A 13793-nucleotide genomic window follows, 5' to 3' on the forward strand; every position below is an offset into this window, starting at 1 on the left:
TATTAGAAACGTTAGACTGTTAGACAAACATTGTGTATAAGGTGGTAGGTTACGATTCTTGTTAATGTTACACAAAGTCCACCACGTATTGTTTAAAACCGAATCAATACATACAACAAAATAATCGAATCGCTTTGGTCATATAGAAATTGTTTTATTTTACCCAAAGACATTGCACTACGTTTGATTTCTTCTACCCTTGTTAAATTCTCCTCATGAGTCAGAGGATTGTATCCATGTTCGGGGATGTACTCTTATTATTGTCCTGCAACAACTCTTTACATATCTCTTAGTCTGTTGCACCGTCGACCATCTCTCTCTCTCTCTCCATTCCCCTCTTTTGCCATGACTAGAATCTCAACGACAGGCCCTTTACACTCTTTGATGTCTTCCCGTCGCTTTCTCTGCCTGCCTCTTCTTTTGTCTGGTACTGTTCCCTGCAGAAACGTCTTGCAAGCCTCGTGAAATGGCCCTCACATTGCTCTCCATCGTATCCCCTTCTTTGTTTTTCTCCGCGTGTTTTTGTCCTTTTAGATTTAAGTGCTTGAATCGTATTTTGTACTGTATACTAATTTAGGTCAAGTAATTAAAGACTGCATCTCGAGCACTTACCTTAAAAAAAAAACAAACGTTGAAGTCTGTGTGTGTGTGTGTGTTTGTTGTACCGGTATTTAGGTGACACGCTTGGATGACATTTTCGTGAACAATTTACGCGTGTTCACCTGCTAACTGTCGGGGGGCCTTCAACTTGTGTGTTTCGTCCCCAATATCGTGGCGCCCTTTAGGCTATTTCCGCATTTACCTGTTGTGTCGGTCAGTCTGTGCTAATGTCGAGCTAGCGCGGACAAAAAAAAACAACCCTACTATTTCAGGTTTCCTAACACATCATCGTAAATTAAGCTCAACTGTATCTAATCCCAATACACGAATTCTCAAGGTAACGCAATCTAAATTTGGAAAGAGCTCAGCTGACACACCAGTTGACATGGTATGCCCCGCCACTGAAAGACAAACCCCTGAAGATAGCTCGGGGATGTTGCCAGCAGTCGTGCGTTCTAATAAATCTGACAGAAACGATTTTTTTTTTGTTTCTCTCTTGACACGGTTTTCTTTTGCTTGCTTAGTAAATACCTTAATTAAAAGGCTGGGGGCATTTGAAGTGATTTGGTTTCAGCTATAACTCAGAAAGTTTTTCAAAGTATTTTCTCTCTAAGTCTGCTTGTTTGTCTAACCCTACAAAGGTACGACTATGAATTTGGTCTGTGTGGGGGTGATTAGTATGACTCTGAATTTGGTGGGGAGTAATTAGTATGACTCTAATTTGGTGGGGGGTGAGGTGGCGTGGTGGCATAGTGGTTATGCACTTAACTTCCGAACAGAGGGTTCCGTGGTTCAAACCTCGGTAAAGACCAACTAGCTCCAATAGGTACCTGATATGGGGAGAGGTAAAGCGTTTGGTCGTTGTGCTGCTCACATGACACCCTTGTTAAGTGTAACATTTATATCATTTGCTCCATAGATCGCAAGGTCTGAAAGGGCTGCTTTGTTCTTCTAAACATTTTAAACTTTTGCTACCGAGAGGTAGCTTCTTGTATCGTTTGTACTAGCCTATATCCGCGTCCCTCATCTGTCATATAGCCGGAGCTTTTCTGCTAACTTAAAGTAAAGCCTTTATATTCAATTCTATAATATTCTCAGTGCGTCATTGGCCTATCGAATGTGTTGCACAGGATTTCTTTCATTCTACAATGTCATACAAACGGCTATTCTGTATAACCAAGCTGCAGTTATCCGAACTCTTTCTGCGCATGAAAGTACAGCATGCTCCGCCTCTTACTATCATATCAATCCTCCTTGTGCTTCTGCTTTATAGAATCCAATTCTTTTTATGTTTATTAAGTTTTATGCATTGCTTTGTGCACCTTTTTTTTTATTAAAAAAAAGCACACTTATGTAAACAGGCCACTTTTGAAACACAGAGGCAATTGATAATATATTATAAAAAAAGATGTGTAGAGTTCATTCCTAACATGTTGAATCCTCCATAATAACACTATGATCTATAGGCTACTTTTAAAACATCATGAATTCTTAGAGTTCTTGTTTTTTTTTTTTTTTTTTTTTTGAATGTTTTTCTGTGGCATTTGTATGCAAATAGAGGCGGAACCAGAGCTATCTTTGAGTGGGCCGATAGAGCATGGCCTGAATGCTGGCCCACACTTCATTATCTCTATCATTTGCTGACCAGTGCCGAACTTGGGCTGAGGTGCGTCACTCGTTCCGGTATAATTACCTTTCTCACTTAAAGTCGCACATCTCCGCCTACGTTCAATGTCGAAAGTCAGTTCTCTCCCTTTCTTTTTCGAGCCATTTTTTTCTCAGAAATTTGTGTGATTTGCGAGAGCCAATGTACTGATTTGGTTGTATCTTAAGAAGAAAACGTCTATTAGCGGCCCCCTAAAGGGGAATAGACGCTATTAGTTTTGTGTGGTTTGTCAGTCCGTCCGTCCGTCTCGTTTAGATCTCGTAAACTAGAAAAAATAGTGAAAATCCAACAGTATATTTTAGTAAGGGAGATGACAATTTACCATATTTTTAAACACATTTATGCAAACCGTTTTAGATTTTTTGTCCAAAGTTTTTTTGTTGTTTTTATTTTTACAATCGTATTGCTAAGTTATATACGTTCTGTCACACTAACTACTACATTTACAAAAAATATTTTGTTTTATTTTTTAAGTGAAAAAATAGATTTCGAATGCATATAGGTGAATCATAATTTAAAACAACAATTACTAAGTAGTTAAACATATTATCGCGTGAACTGTAAATTGGAACATACGTAACTTAAACACCGAACTAAAGGAAGGGGAGATATTTCTTTTTTTTTTTTTTGTACGGAAATGTGTTGTTTTTTTTTGTCTTGAGGCTTTGAATAACAGATTGACCCTTACAGAACAACAATTAGATCAATTAATTATTATATGACATCAGTTAGGCCAGGCTCACATCGCACTTCCTGTCAACCTTCTTTCTCCATTCTTCTCTGTCATTTTCCTTTGACAGAATTTCATTGTGATATTATTTCTAAAAATATTGAAACCTGCCATTTTACCTTCCTGGGTGGACCACTTCGGGGGCCGATTTTGAGTTTGTGTTCCCACACAAACTTGTCTTGGTAACCTTGTTTTCTTGCCATTTTGTTTAAAATACTTTGAATATTACATGTACATTTACTTCATGAGGCCTTTCTGTTTCCATGTTCCCACTTTCTACTGAAGGATATCTCCTTTTCAGGTCTATGGGTCATGTTGGTTTTAAATAGTTCAATGAATATTGCTGCCTTGTATCTTTACTGTTTCCATGCCCTCGATTTCTACTGACGATAATCGTCTACTGGTCATTTTTTTTTTTTTTTTACTGTTGTATCATTAGTTCGAATCTTTAAGCAGTGGATTCGTTCCCTTTTAACATGTGTGTCTGTGGTTATTGCACGGTATGTTAGTTGTTGTGTTGTTTATATTTAAATTGTCTCTTTATCTCTTCAGAAATCAACAGAGTCCGTTTGTCATTATTTCACCATCAATGCAAGCGAGACATTTTGGATCTACCAGAGCCTCAGGGCCCAGTGGTCCAGCTTCAGGAAAAACTTTTTGTGCCTGTCAAAGAATATCCCGATGTAAGTATCCCTTCATCTGTACTGTTCTAATTCTGATCTATTCTCAAACTGTACTGTTCTAATTCTGATCTATTCTCAAACTGTACTGTTCTCAAGCCGTCCATGACCTTAGTATTAAAACTGTTTAAACGTAAAGTTTTATTAGATGGATTTTACGGTGAGGAGTGTTATGCTGCTATGTGGGCTCCAGGGTTAGGTCTTATGCTATTTGGGATCTAGGGTATATTTAATTGTTCTATTTGATTGATATTCATTTCCTGCCTCAGTTACACATCTTGTGACTGGTTCTAGCCACAGGTTTTGCCCGTTGGTAGAAACTGTTGAATAAAAGTTTTTGATACCGTATATTGTTGGCCTACTAGTCGACCTTTGACCTATTCTTTTTTTATTTTATGATTTGAATGAAAGTCTGTGGATCTTAAATACTATACATCAAAACCGTTCATTGTATGGACTACCCTTACCATTGCATCTCTTCCATTGAATATAAGATTAATAGAGTTTGTCTCGAAATAGGTGCCTGGTCTTCTGCATTATCTTGTGTCCTCAAAGCGAAGTCTTATATGCACACACATATATGTAATGTTGTAGAAGTAATAGAAAAGACAAGTCAATGGAGTATCTACAACTGGAGATGAGTTTGCGTAGATCTATTTTGTTTGAGTTCAAGAGTGACCAGTTTGTGAACCATTCCATCTTGTTTGTAACCTTCAACTGTTTACATGTCATTTTGTTTTATTCAAGCAATTATCTTGGTTCTTTTTAAAGGATATGGTTTGGCACTAGTATAGTAATTTCTTTTACCCACTTCCAACACAAAACTTGTATAGTCATTTTAAGCCCCGAGTCGACATTATCATTAAAGATTCTTATTTTAGACAAAATGATTCTCTTATAACTTTCTCCACATAGATCTTATCTCCTTCACATTGCCTACTAGTGCTTTTGATGAAAATCTAGGTCTGTTTAAAATATGAGCTTGTTGACAGAACTTTTGTGTATTTTAAACAAAAGTTGTTGGCACATCTTTTGTTGGCACAACTTTTGTGTGTGTTTTGGGGTGTCACAGTGCACTCTAACTGGGTCACTGGTGTACAATTGTTTTCGAATGTATGTATGAAGGGTTCATTCACCCGTGATAACATCAAGTTGACTGAAGCGCCCTCCTTTCTAGGAGTAGACCACATAAATCTAAATTGATGTTTTACACCAGCTAATACATCCACTTTCAAAAAGCGTCATTGGCCTAATCGAATTATCGGATTTTCCCGCCAAGCCAAGAGTGTTTCATATCCCGAGGCCTCGGCCGTGTGCTTTGAAAGTTATTACGGAGCTTCATCTTAGCGTTTTTTATCGCAAAGTAGCTTTTTATTTGTATATCATCAAGGCAGCGGCCGAATCCTTGCAATCCTAACAGCAGCTATTTTCCTTCTCACTTGAAAACTTGGGATCTGCTCATCTTTATATAATGTTTAAAGATGGCACACAGGTGTAACTCATTTATCTCCCGCCCCGCTCACCCGGAGAGGTTTCGAGGGGAAAACATGGGTAAACGCGAGGGAGGGAATCGTGGGTGAGGAGAGACGGGGGTGGTGGTGGTGGGGCAGACAAAGCAATGAATGTCATACCCCTAGCTTTTGAGTTCCAGCTTGAAGATAGAAGCAAGGGGATGGCCAGAACGAAAAATTCTAAAATATCTTTTCGTTTTAGATTCTTATTCTCGATTTTTTGTTCGTTCACGTGATTTCAACACTCGATGCGCTATCTCGTTCTTCATCTCTTTTTTCTCTTTCTTTTAGCAAGTGTTCACTCACAGTCTCCCCTCCCTCCTCACACGCACGCACTTAGTAACTTACTCTTAAAAGTATTTTCTCCCCCCTCTGGCTGTGTACATAAATTGGAGAGAAGGTTTAATTTCTTGGTTGGCCAGAGACTTGCTTACTTTATTATTTGTAGTGTTTGCTTTGGCGGGACTCCAAACGTTTTTTCAACCTGGTTTCTTCACTTGATGGGCCTCAACCGTTGCATCATAGAGTCAGAGAGTAGATTCCTACCACGTTGTATTGTTTAAGTTAGAAACGGTTTCATTATGTAAAGCTCGAAAGACATCATTTAAAACGTATCTTTTTAGGAGTTTTTTTTTAATAGGTGAAAGTTCCAGAGTGCTTCTCATTTTTAAAAAAAAACTATCCATATAAAAATTCGGTCTCTGGTTTGAATTTGAGTAAAGAACAATTTAACAAGGCCCTACTTTTAGACTCCTTATTACGAGATTGTAGACAATGTATTCATCTATATTTGATGTGAAACTTTCTCTCCCGTTTTGTAGACAATGTATTCATCTATATTTGGTTCCCTTTTTTTATAAGGTGGAGACTATTCCCCCCCCCCTTTTTTTTCACACACACACACACACACACACACACTAAAAATCTTGACCACGTCAATTCAGTAACAGAACTATTGACATGATAGTTTAAGAAGTCTTAACAGCGTTCTAGGTCCCGTTTTAGGCGACGTATTGACAGAGTTGCTTTCTTTATGATTAATCCCATTCTTGTTAATATTTTGGGTTTGTGTGTTATCGTGTTACCTGATAGCATATGGAAAACTCTAGCTCTATATCAAGATTTTTTTTTTTCGTTTAAAACTATGAAAGTTGACATTAATCGTCAATAGTTTTTCTTACAAATGTAAGCGTTCGTCTCTGGTTTCCATCAAATATATTTCATTATATTAACTAGTCTATAACTATTTAACTGTGTTACCGTTTTTTTTTAACTTGTTTTTTCACTTTAGTTCTAGTTACGTGTATGGGCTTCAGTTTGAGTTTGTTAGTAGTTGTATTGCTATAAAATATTTAAATTATACGGTCAGCACCTAAACAAGTGCACAAAGAAATATGATCAATAACGTGTATTAGACATACAATTGAACTGTTTCAGATCATATTCTGTTTGCTTATAGAAAACAATTTTATTTGGTTTGAGTAATAAAACAAACGAAAAAAGAAAAGAAAAACCCAGGAAAGTTTATCGTTGAGATCTCCTGACAGTCCACGGGGAGCTTCATGCTAAGCTCGTATTTCCCCCTTAGGGAATTATTCCATTTTTTTTTTCGATGTACACTTAAGTAAGAAAACAAAAGGGCGAATTTATTACATTTGTTTGTATTATATCGTAATTTTATTTTTAACTTAATGTGAATTTAGCATGTTTGATAACCTTAAATAGCCTGGCTCTCTCTCCTCCTCTCGTTGCATTGAATTATCGGTTATAAAGTCAAAAATTCATTATATATTATTAATATCAGATGTCATGAATAATTACTCAAATTTTGAGGCCTTATCACTATCAGACTCCATTTGAGTGAGAGGCTCAACTCCTCTGGGCACAAATCCTACTGTGTAAGACTCCATGTGGCCTGACCCTTGTACACTTTTAGTTGTTTCCCAATGACCCACGTCTCCAGATTTGAAATCAACAACCAATCTACAATCAAAAGTCAAATGAAATGAACTTGAAAATAGCGGTTCCGAGCCCGCGTTTCATTTCCCTTTGTTGTTTATCTTATCCCTGACGTTTGAGTCCAACCTGCTCACCCATGCTCACGTAACTGCTCACTGTAGACTCACTCTGAGCTAGTTTGTTTACAAAGCCTGTCCGTAAAACCATCTCCGCTGCAAAGTGTTTTCTTCGGTGTAACAAACTCAGAGCAAGTGGCGACAGATAACCGTCTTTAGAGCTCTTCCTTGAGCCCTAGCTGAAATAATAGGCCTGCTCCTCCACACACATTGACCATTATTCTTTTCTAGTTCTGGTATTGGATCGAGACTAGAGATAGGATTATGATCAGCTTGACCAGGACATGGATTTTACTGTAGGAATGCAATATACAAAGCAATACTATAGGCTAGAGTTATTTGAAATATTTTGTTAGAATGAGAATAAAATGTCAGTTTATTGGAACATCTACAGTATTTTGTTACGGGTATTTCAAGTAGTACATTTATGTTACGGGTATTTTAAGTAGTAAATTTATGTTACGGGTATTTCAAGTAGCGTTAGATTTCAGCACGGGGAGATTTGAACAGATAGATGCATCAGTTTGATCAGACTGTAACCATTACATGAATTTTGAGTCTAAATGTTAAGTCTGGTAACACGTGTTATCTTCTTTCCTCTATATTTTTCAACGGGTCTTTATGGGAGACGGCGCTATTGTTTTTGTACTGTCTGTCCCCGTCTGTCGCGTTTAGATTTCAAAGACTTTAAAGTGCTATTGAAAATACGACGGAACCATCGGCTTAATCGTGCTGAATTCTTTGCTTCAATTTAAAAGCGAAGTTTTGAACTATGAAACAAAAAAAAAAGTGTTGATATATACATAGACTAGTCAAGAATAGAATGGAACATAAGATTCTATTCAGCTGGTGGAATCTCCGGGCTTCGTTCATTCAACAACTACGCATAGGGCGTCTAAGCCCCCCTAGAGTTATAGTCTAGTCGTTGTTCACAATGCATCTTAGAAAGAAATATATAGATCTTTTTTTTTCCTCTACTTCTCACTGTTTTTATTTACCTCTATGTCATGGGATGGCAGAACGTGCCCCCCCCCCCCGTTTGGTGAAAGCGTGCCCGGTGTGAAAAAGGGGGGGGGGAAGGGTTATTGTGGCTGTTGTGAACTGTATCATTTATTACAAAAGTCCGCCCCCCCCCGGCTTAGTGTTGAACGAATAGCTATGAACATTGAAACACGGGGAAAATAGTGTAATATAAACATTGGTAACTGACTTGTATATCTGACATGCTTGTTTCAAATACCGCGTGTTGGTTCCAGTAAAATAGACGCGGCCTGTCAACACGCATAGGCGATAAGACATACAGTTATGCGAATGTCTTCAAATCATTCAACATTATAGCCAGTGTCAGGCTATTTTCTGTTTTAAATTATTTCTTTTATTCAAATATTTCGAAACTAAACTTTTTTTTGCGATTTTAAAATGTTCTTGCGCCCCCTGCTTCCTTTATCATTACCGGGACATATGCATGGCAATTAGGCCAATTGATAATCAGTGGAGTGGGCGTGGTTTAAACTTCAGTCATGTATTCCCCACTGCACTAACCATTTTTTCCCTCTTAAGTTCTATTGAACAAGAATGACGCCATATTTTCTGTCGCAGTGTTTCTCAAACTTTTCCCTTAACGGAACATTGTGTACATTCTGAGTATTTAGCGGAACCTTTTTTTTTTTTTATTGCTTAGAGAGATTTATAGTCTACTAGTTAATTATTCCAGTAGTTCTTGAAACACACATTCAACCCTCGTGGAACATTAGTGTTCCACGGAACACAGATTGGGAAACACTGTTCTGATGCATGTTACGTGTAGTTAACAATCTGACTTGTGGCACCTCGGCTTGTTAGGGTAATGAGCACAGGAGCTTGGACTAGAAAACTGAACTATGCAAAGTTTTATTGCAATATCTTTCTACTTTGAGTGCCAGAGTGCTTACAAAGTTCTTTAGATATTAACATTTAGAAATTCGAGATCTTACAGATAGGAATAAAATCAACGATTCTGTATTACTACTATTAGCTTGCCAACTTTTCATGGGTTCAAAAAGTAAAAAAAAAAATGGTTGGAAACTAGACAGGCATTTCGTAAACAGCTAAATTTGACAGGTAATGAATATCTTTGAGACAAAAAAAAACCCTACCTAATTGGACACACAGTGAAAACTCTAGTTTGACCGTTATAATTTGATTCAAAATTTAAACATCTTAAAATTAAACACGGCCTCAGCGGAAATTACCGAAGTCGACCCAAATGTTTCTATGTAGCCTATTCAGTACATACATTTTGTGCACCGTCTTGTGTAGAAATCACTAGCTGGACTATTTATAGACAGTCCTGATTTTGCGTAGTTCACTTGAAGGTCTCGTGAATTGCACTAATGAAGAATGACAAGATATCAGTGAAATGATAAAATAGGGACCATCTTCGACTTGATAAAAGGAGGAATTGTTTTTGTATTTAAAAAAACTTTAAAAGAAAAAATAGGTTTATGAAAATTTTATTTATCATATAAAAAATATCTAAATAGAAACTACGCTCGTAAACTAGCTATGCCATTAAACACTTCCCTTTTGTTTACACATATATAAAGGGGGCAATGATTTGTACTCAGCGGATGTTGACCTACACGAGGAGACTTTGATGTAATTAAAAACATTTTTTTTAAAGATCATTAAAGCGTGAGGAAAATGATTACGAGTCAAGGACCGACTTGAGATAAGGGCCAGTCTTTACGATGTTCTACCAAGTTATTTAGCGCCCATCCTCCCCCCATCCTCCAGCTAACATCTCGCGAATACTTCTCGTATTCTAGATTCCCTCACCTGGTTCTTATATCGGCAATGCCATAACTAACCCAGCAGATTGTCACTCTGCCCTTGTTTTTATTTGCATCTAGCTCTCCCTGGTCTCAGTACAGTCACCCAGGAGTAGAAACTGTTTCTGACAGATCTCATAATGCTGGTCGAGTGCTACGAGATTTTAAGTTCTGCGCTGTCTGGGATTAGCCCAACATCCTACCAGGTACCCGACGGCCCTGGCCCCTCACATCGTAGCGGTTCTCAATCTATTTTTTTTCTGAAGTATTTATTGAAATTTTCCTTTTTTTTTTATTATAAGTAACATCACCTTCCACCCCACCTCTTTCCTTCATTTCTTCCTTTCAGGAACCCAAGTAGGAAGTCTAGGGCTTTGACTGGGGGGGGGGGGACATAACAGTTTGAGAAACGCTTTCGTAAAGCACTTCTGTCCTAGACACTAATCCAGCACTTGGAAGATAAAAAAAAACAATTTACTGCTTCCCTTAGTCTATTCTCATGTTAGTAATTCTATTTGGCTTCCCAAAGATATTTTAATTGATCTCAGCGGAAATGGGGACAGTTTGTTGTTTTCAAGAGATGCCAAAATTCTTTTAAATTTGGCCTGCATTATATGGGATTGCATCTTTATTCTTCAGCTGTGTTAGTATTAGATTTATTTGGGATAGAGAGAATTATTTGTAAGCCGAGACCCGTAGATCTTACACAATGTTAAGACGAGACGACTTATGTTTTGTTCCTGGAAATCTGAAGTGAAAAAATAAATAGGGACATCGACTTGTGAATTGAACTTCAAGGCCCAAGTACTTTGTCGATCACGAATCAGTTCGATATTACAGTTCGATATCGCGGCTTATAGTAAAGTTTTTCAGCGTGTATACTTTACTTAATTCACTTACCGACCCTAATTCAAGTATCATTCGGTAATATCTAAGTACTTAGCACTGCCCCCTTCCCGAGTTAGTTTTTTTTTAGTGACATGTGACCTAAGCACCTGGGGTGTGTCCATTCTCTGCCCCCCTCCCTCCCGGTCTATCCAATTGTTTTGATGACATTTGAAGTAGGCAACTGGTCAGTGATATTCCTACATGACATCCATTGATTGATGATTTGAAGTAGGCAACTGGTCAGTGATATTCCTACATGACATCCATTGATTGATGATTTGAAGTAGGCAACTGGTCAGTGATATTCCTACATGACATCCATTGATTGATGATTTGAAGCAGGCAACTGGTCAGTGATATTCCTACATGACATCCATTAATTGATGACATTTGAAGTAGGCAACTGGTCAGTGATATTCCTACATGACATCCATTGATTGATGATTTGAAGTAGGCAACTGGTCAGTGATATTCCTCCATGACATCCATTGATTGATGACATTTGAAGTAGGCAACAGGTCAGTGATATTCCTCCATGACATCCATTGATTGATGACATTTGAAGTAGGCAACTGGTCAGTGATATTCCTACATGACATCCATTAATTGATGACATTTGAAGTAGGCAACTGGTCAGTGATATTCCTACATGACATCCATTGATTGATGACATTTGAAGTAGGCAACTGGTCAGTGATATTCCTACATGACATCCATTGATTGATGACATTTGAAGTAGGCAACTGGTCAGTGATATTCCTACATGACATCCATTGATTGATGACATTTGAAGTAGGCAACTGGTCAGTGATATTCCTACATGACATCCATTGATTGATGACATTTGAAGTAGGCAACTGGTCAGTGATATTCCTCCATGACATCCATTGATTGATGACATTTGAAGTAGGCAACTGGTCAGTGATATTCCTACATGACATCCATTGATGATTTGAAGTAGGCAACTGGTCAGTGATATTCCTACATGACATCCATTGATGATTTGAAGTAGGCAACTGGTCAGTGCTAATCCTACATGACATCCATTGATTGATGATTTGAAGTAGGCAACTGGTCAGTGCTAATCCTACATGACATCCATTGATGATTTGAAGTAGGCAACTGGTCAGTGCTAATCCTACATGACATCCATTGATTGATGATTCTCGACATGTTACTGTGTCGACTTGGCAAACTATTCTCGCTGGCAAACTATTCTCGCTGGCAAACTATTCTCGCTGGCAAACTATTCTCGCACCCTTGTCAACCCACATTATTTATTTATTACATGTCTCCCGCTGATGGAAGCAGTGTTCCATCTTGAGCTTGACAATGACATCTCTGTAGCCATGATACAACCGGGGGGGGGTGGGCAGTTGTCACATGTCTTGCAGGCTTCTATTCGCCTTGCTGAATATATCCCCCCCTCCCCCTCCCCTGATATGGACTTATTGACACTATACGGGGAGTCTGAAAGGTTAAACGGATGTCAACGAGATGTGAGTAAGGGAAGCGTGAAGGACATTCTTGAAGGGCATTCCCTCAATGTCCTCCGGCATTATCAACTGAATACAGCTCTTGTTCGCCCGATGAATAGTGTTGTTTAACCAGCGACATTCGGTTTAAGGTCTATTTTATCTCTCTGTTAGCTTTCAATCACGTGATGCCCTCGACACCAGTCTCCACGTTTTCACTTCTGTTTTGAGCTGTACAAGTTTGTGCACGCATGACTGAATGAAAGAAAAGCAAAAGTATCTTTTTTTTATATCTCAAATACACGTTTATTGTGTGTTTAACTCGAATGAGTCTTATAGTACAGCACCAAGGGATCATCCTTTACTAACTTCATAACAAAGTTCTGATGCGCCTTCCTCTAAGCTAAACATATTCGACCTCAAAAGACTTTCAGTGTTCCCTTCTGAAACCATTGTCTCATATTGCATACCTTCCTTCTCCCCACCCACCCCCTCTATCATTTATTGCGATGTCGAGTTACCCCCCCCCCCCCACCTCTCTCTCCTAGCTCTAGTGGGAGAGATTATCTCTAGCTCCTAGTCCTAAAAGTTGCTGTAATTTTTCTTAGAAACATTTTAATATTATGAACTGAAAAGTTACGTGCCTGTGTGGGGTGTACATAGTTCCGAACGGAAGGTCTCTAATCCAATATTTGAGCATTATATAGCCGTTTTTTTTTTGTATTAATTTTTTTTTTTCAGTTACTATGACATGTGAGCAGCCAACTTAGTGCATTCCCCCCCCCTTTTTTTTTAATTTTTCACCTGCCACTTATTTCATGTTTACAAAAGTAACATCTTGTCGGCCTCCCTCCCCTCCCCCCCCCCTCTTACTCCCTGTCTGAAAACAGCTTAACTCTTCATACATCTGGTTTCCTATTTTAATTGCTTCCCTGAGATTTACTGGTAAGCTCCTTCATACCTTTCACTTTCCACCCCCTCCTCTCCCTTATTTTTTTCACCAGACGCTGTATGCAATCTAATTGTAGCGGGCTGTATTAGCCTCTAATGCAAGAGGATGGATAGAGATAGATCTCTTACATTTTCCGTTTCATTTTTTTTTATTTTCCAGTTTAATTTTGTTGGCCGGATTCTCGGTCCCCGTGGGATGACAGCTAAAGAATTGGAACAGTTCACAGGGTGCAAGATCATGGTCAGGGGCAAAGGCTCCATGAGGGATAAAGCCAAGGTAAGTGTTCAGCTAGGTTTTGTTGTTCCCCCTTCCATTGTCTGGTTCACAGTCAAGCCATTCATTAGTTTCTAGTTTTAAATAAGCCGTGATTTCAAAAAGAAATTGACAAACTAAAAAGAGCAAACTT

General features: G+C 38.3%; 1 protein-coding gene across 7 annotated transcripts in view; it reads left to right on the forward strand.

The window, feature by feature from the left end:
• The window catches only part of LOC106074839 (protein quaking-B-like), a 56561-nt gene that overhangs the window by 9401 nt on the left and 33367 nt on the right, over nt 1-13793 (forward strand). For all 7 annotated transcript variants that reach the window (XM_013235716.2, XM_056034074.1, XM_013235719.2 and 4 more), the window contains exons 3-4: nt 3549-3679; nt 13547-13663. In XM_013235716.2, coding sequence (XP_013091170.2) covers nt 3549-3679; nt 13547-13663 — 248 coding nt within the window. The remainder of the gene's footprint in view (nt 1-3548; nt 3680-13546; nt 13664-13793) is intronic.

This window comes from Biomphalaria glabrata, chromosome 6, assembly GCF_947242115.1.
Source record: "Biomphalaria glabrata chromosome 6, xgBioGlab47.1, whole genome shotgun sequence".
Classification (NCBI taxonomy): domain Eukaryota; kingdom Metazoa; phylum Mollusca; class Gastropoda; family Planorbidae; genus Biomphalaria; species Biomphalaria glabrata.